Here is a 6,210-nt window from a genome sequence, read left to right as displayed (position 1 = left end):
AGATCAACCTGACAAGTTCTGCTGGAATGAAAAATTAATTTTTGGCTAATCTCTCCCTCTCATTACATAGATGAGGCCCAATGTCCCAAGGAGAACAAATGATTTGTCCAAAGCTTACAAGGGTAGATTTCACATATGGTTCTCTTTTTTGTGAGAATGGAAGAATGTTTAACTCCTGTTCAGATTGAAAATTAACAATATACCTTATAGAAATAAGAGTTTTTCTAAGATTCTCATATACATACTTTTTATATATGAGAACTATCATTCTGTTATATACTTCTCTATATACAGAATATGTAACATAAATAACACAATATATATTTTAATATATAGTGATCTATATAATATATATTACATATATATTTCACTGAGGCCTATTTAGGGTTATTTCATTACTTTTTAAAACTGTTATAAAAATAATTTATAAGAAAAGATAAGGCTGTGTCCAGATAATAATCAGAATAAGTCTACCTAATATTTATCTTTAATATCCAAGATTTTTTCAAACACAGCAACTGAGAAGAACGAGATAATTCAGGGAGCCCGTTCTACCACGGGTTAGTTTAGCATACTGACTGGGTTACTCAACCTTGGCGCTATTAACATTTGGGCAGGATAATTCTTTGTTGTGCAAGATTATCCAATGTATAGCAGGGTGTTTAAGCAGCATTCCTAGCCTCTACCCACTAGATGCCAGTAGCACCCCTAATCGAAAATGTCCCTTGACATTGCCAAAAGTCCCCTGGGGGGCAAAACTGCTCCATGGTTAAGAAACACTGGTCTTATCATGACTACAACAAAACAAATACAACTATCATCTGTATGATTTCATTATGGAGTCAACTGTGGTTAGAGTTCAAATTATACTGGATTAGAAATAAGTTAATTATACCAGTTTTTGTCTACCGATGAGCTGTCCGATAACAGTAGAAGTTATGAGCACGTGAAATGTGGCTACTCCAAAGTGAGATATGCAATAAGGGTACAATATGCACTGGGTTTTGAAGACTTGATATTTAAAAAATGCAAAATACCTCATTTTTTTGTTAACTGAACTATTTTGGGTACACTTAGTGAAATACATTAATTTCACCAGATTGTTTTTACCTTCTTTAATGTGGCTACTAAAATATTCTAAATTACACATATGGCTCACATTATATTTTTATTGAACAGCACTGGTCTAGAAACTTGAAATGATTTAGTATTATTTTTTAATGAAATAAATTCTTAAGTCTATCAAATAAGCCAAAAAGACTTTGGAAAGCTTTCTACAGCCCTATGAAAATGGCTCACTTTTAACCATCATAACTCTTTATTATCATGTTTAAATGATTTTTCTGCTTTAAATACATTACTTCTATTCCAGCGCTTTATTCTCAATGTCTCAATCGGTTCTTTTCTGATTGCTGATTTATCTTCATGTTGTTCTTTATCATTCTCCTGAACATCAGTTTCTTTCATACACTCAGGACTTTTCCTAGTGGGATGGTGAGATGATGCTGCAGCATCCATCATACGTAGAAAATTGTAAGCAGGAAGAGGAGGTTTCCATTCCTGGGCAGGTAAAATTGCTAGAAAAAAGACACGTACAATCAAAAGTTAAAGATGAACAGATTAAAAAATCATATATAAGAAACTTGATACATTTCTCATTACTAGCCATTTTCATTTTTTATATTATATTTGCAATCTATTATATTCTAAATAAAGGCTAGTATTAATAGGAAAATGAAAGGTCCATAATCTCCCTGTCAGTTAACTCTTGTTGAGGTTTTAAAAAACAGCAGAGCAATGTTTATGAGATTACCACACAGATACAAGTTAAAATGAAAAAGTCTTCTGCTTCCCTCCCTACCCTTGTCTTTATCCCAAAGAACTGGAACTGTTTGTTATGAATCATTCCAAAAGAAGTTTTTGGCACATACATATTTCTTATTTTATTATTTAGACAAGTATTTACTTACATTTTGAGAAATAAATATAAGGAAATTTGCAAAGTAAACCTTTAAAAAATAAATTCCAGTGAAAGATGTTACATGAAAAAAAATGAACTTACATGAAAATGAACTTATATGAAAAAAGCTCATAAAATACAAACTTAAGCATCTCTCATAAATCATATAAATATCTTTAAAAGCCTAGGAAATTCATATAAATTCTGATTTCCTAGAGTAAATTAAAATTCAAACAAAAATCTGTATAAACACATATGCAGTATATCTATACTCACTGATACATATATTTCTTCACTTGGACTCAATTATATAAAATTCTAGTACCTGGAACATCAGCAGGGTATTAACTTTAGGCTACCACTGTACCTGATGTTTTAAATTACTATTACCCAGGTTAGCAGATTCAAAAGTGATAAGGAGATAAAATATTTTCTTGAATATAATGAATGGGCAGGAGGTAAGAATAACTAGTTTGCAATATACAGATAAAGTACCTTTATTAATTTAAAGTATTTTAAAGAAAAGTTTAATTTAAACCATAGGACATATATAGCAGTATTTTTTTAAAGTAGACACTATAGCCTACTGTTCTGAGATGATGACAAAATACCTAAAACTGGACATAAATTAGTAATGATAATAATAGCTAACATTTATTGAGCCTTTACTATATACAAGGCATTATCCATTTAATCCTTAAAAACCTCATTTAGTAAGTACAATTATTATCCCAATTTTAAAAATGAGAAAACCAAGGCCTAAAAAGGTCTTGACCAAAATTAAGTGTAATTCTCAACTAAAAATAGCCAGTGGTCACAACTTTATAGATATTAAGACATGCAGCAATCAAGCTGAGGCAGACTGCTGTGGCACCATGCACAGATTAGGGCTATTCCAGGAGTAGTTGCAAGACCCTCGTCTCATATTCATCTCCCAAAGAGTGGTGAGAGTAGGTCCTGTTCGCACGGAAAACAGGACCCAATGCAGACAAGTGCTGCTTGGTCTGCTTTTTCCCTGGTGCAGAGGCTGCATGAATTACATTAAGACTAGGAGCAGGGAAACCAAGAAATAATGAAAACCCCTAAAGGTGAGTTGGCAATGGCATTCATGAACAAAACTGCAATGGAAGATAAACCAGTTTCTCAGGAAACTCAGAACAATAATTCTAATTTTTTCCTCTTGGCAATGGTTTGAGTTGAGGAATCAAAGGCTCTCAAGATGCTCCTTGTAGGAAAGGATCTTTACATGAATCGTGATAATGCTTTAGATTTTACACTTTACAAAGTACTTTTGTATACAAAATTTGATTTTTTAAAATAAATATGTGACGTTAGAGTAGGAACTAGTAATCTCATTTTACAGTTGTAGAGGCGGAAACAAAGAAAGACATGTCTAGGAGCCACACAGTAATCAAGGAGGCTCAGGTTTGTGTGTCTTTGAATATTACTAACTTTTTAAAAGTATTTGTTTGAGAGGTACTCTGGCCCTAGCTTCATATAATCCTATTTGACTTATTCAGTCCATGGGGCCTGAATAACAGCAGCTGCAAAATGACAACACTCATTTGACTCTATAAAATAGCAATGCAGATAGAGAAGTGATCAGACTATCTTTAGAGGTCGAGAGCTACAAGTGAAAGACCCCTATACTGGGTGGCTAGAATGAAGAAGTCAGAGATAAGAAATAACCACAGAAAGGCCTCTTTCCAGATTATGAGTTAAAAATTAGCTCAGAAAATTGAGACTTAAAAATATCATCTACAACTACCCAAAAGAGCCAAAATAATCATGGAAATAAAGAATAAACTTGGAGGAATCAAATATCACAATTTAAAATCTACAAAGCTGAAGTATTAAAAACACTGTGGTACTGGCATAAGGCACCTGTGTATTGAAAGAATTAAAACATATACATAAAATAATGCTACATTATTATAATAGCCAAAAGGTGGAGATAATCTAAATGCCCATCAACTAATGAATAGAGAAACAAAATGTGGTATATCCGTACAAATGAGTATTAGTCATCCACAAAAATGAACTACTGACATAGATGATCCTTGAAAACCTATGCTGTGATTCTATTTGCATGAAATGTCCACATTAGGCAAATCCATAAAGACAAAGTAAACTAGTGGTTGCTAAGGGTTTAGAGTAGGGGATAATGGGGATTGACTGCTAATGGGTATGAGATTTCTTTTTGGAATGATGAAAATATGAATTTAATAGTAGTAATGGTTAAACAGCCTTGTGAATATTCTAAAAACCACTGAATTATATACTTTGAAAGGGTGAATTTTAAGGCATGTGAATTATATTTCAATATAAAAATGCTATCTATAGGCTAAACATAATGTAGTTAAACTTAACTTAATAGAAATGCCTAACTTAATAGAAATGAAACAGACTACCTGGGAAGAAGAGGTGAGCTACAATGACTGACACTTAAAATAAATTAAAGTATTTGGTTAAATATATACAAATATACACTACGCATGTTGGCTAAGAAACAGTATGGAGTTTGTAAACCAGAACTGTGTGTGTAAACTTATACATATATATTCACATATACAGATAACACCCCTTATTTCAGGATTCTATCATGGGACAGTGTCAAAATTTATAATATAGTTTATCTGGTATCCAATAACAAAATCTTTGGATAGTTCCTTAGAAGACTTGTCATTACATCAAATTTTATACTATTTCCTCAATATGCTAAAGATCTACATTATTACACATTACCTTATTTATAAATTATAGCAACAGGCCTGTTGTTGCCTGTTGTATAGAAATTAACATATGCATGTATACCACAAGTATAGATTCACATATGTTTTAGAAAAATGGAAGTTATGGCATGTGATAAGCCAGCATCATAAATTCTATGCATCAAGATCTATTTTTTGGTGGTTCAAAATTCTGGCTCTGGAATAAAAGACATCCAGGTTGGAATCCAAGTTTCTTTATTTACTGGTTAATTATATGACTTTTAACTAGTTACTTAACTCTTCTTTAGGTAACCATACTTCATATGACTCTTGTGAAAATGAAATGAGATAATACATCTTGAATCACTTAGCATCATCGTACTAGATATCTAGTAAGCATTCTATAAGTGTTAGCTATTATTAAGTTTAATACAATGGTACTTATTTTCTATGGGTAATAATACCTACCACATAGGAGATTGTCCCATAGACGATGTTATCAACATATGAACATTTAGGATACTTAAAAATATTACAATTCAATTCATTAGCTATAATTCAAGTCTAAAAATCTATGAAACAAAATACAGAACTGTGTGTATTAACGAAACTTACTGATATGACTTTCTAGTCCCGCTTCTAACTTCTTAAGCCACAATAAAAGGTTTTGTTCAGTTATTGCCTGGTCTGAAGGAAACGCAAATACTTGACCACCTGAATGCAGATTCACCACAACAAGAAGAGGAAGGGGAGGCAGAACATCAAAATATGCCTGCAAAATTCTTCTCCCCACAGGAGTATTCTTCCTACAGAAGGCAGCAATTGAACATGTTAATTGATATTTCTTTCTGTAACAAAATAATGAAAGCAATGGTTTATAGAACACTAACCTTTAAATATAGTATTATGCTAGTAAGTTTATTTTATGAAAAAATGTCCTAAAAAACCATGAGGTCTATATTAAAAAGTTTCTTTTAACATAAGGCACAGTGTTTCTCCAAGGAGAAAAAAAGGCAACCAGAGTTTTAATGAAAAACAGGCTTGAAAATTAATATAACCAACAGGTTCTTTCCAAAGTTTAGCCAAGTACTTGATCACATGTTAGTTAACAAATTAAATGGTTGCAAACTATAAAATAACAAGACACTTATAATACTTCTTTTACAAATAAAATCATTTTTCTTTGAAACAAAGAATTTCAAACTAAAAATATTTTTAAAATCATGTTCATACAAGGAAACCATAAGTTTAAGAACCTAGCTTTCCTAATACAGCACATTCCACAGTATGAAAAATACTATTTACTCTGAGATACCTATAAGGATAATTACCTGAAAAAATTCTTTCTCAAGCAGTAGGTTAAACTGTTAGTGAACTATTCACAGCAAAAATGTACACTGCCCCATTCTTGTAATTTTTCAAATGAGTTAAAAATAAAATGTCTTTCATCTGATGAATCTGAAGAATGGATAGTGTGTATATAAGCAAACTATGTTCACAGACATTAAATGTAACACAAGCCATATATCTAGAAAATTT

General features: G+C 31.7%; 1 protein-coding gene across 3 annotated transcripts in view; it reads right to left on the bottom strand.

Annotated features, from left to right (window-relative positions):
• Positions 1 to 1,155: 1,155 nt before the first annotated feature.
• Positions 1,156 to 6,210, bottom strand: part of TXNDC16 (thioredoxin domain containing 16) — a 71,277-nt gene continuing 66,222 nt past the window's right edge. For all 3 annotated transcript variants that reach the window (XM_011385470.2, XM_011385448.2, XM_011385456.2), the window contains exons 19-20: positions 5,287 to 5,477; positions 1,156 to 1,577 (exon numbers count right to left, since the gene is read on the bottom strand). In XM_011385470.2, coding sequence (XP_011383772.1) covers positions 1,309 to 1,577; positions 5,287 to 5,477 — 460 coding nt within the window. In that variant the 3' untranslated portion in view covers positions 1,156 to 1,308. The remainder of the gene's footprint in view (positions 1,578 to 5,286; positions 5,478 to 6,210) is intronic.

The sequence above is a fragment of the Pteropus vampyrus genome, unplaced genomic scaffold, assembly GCF_000151845.1.
Source record: "Pteropus vampyrus isolate Shadow unplaced genomic scaffold, Pvam_2.0 Scaffold15, whole genome shotgun sequence".
Lineage (NCBI taxonomy): Eukaryota > Metazoa > Chordata > Mammalia > Chiroptera > Pteropodidae > Pteropus > Pteropus vampyrus.
The sequence above is the reverse complement of the archived record's forward strand: the minus strand, read 5'-3'. Positions and strand labels throughout refer to the sequence as shown.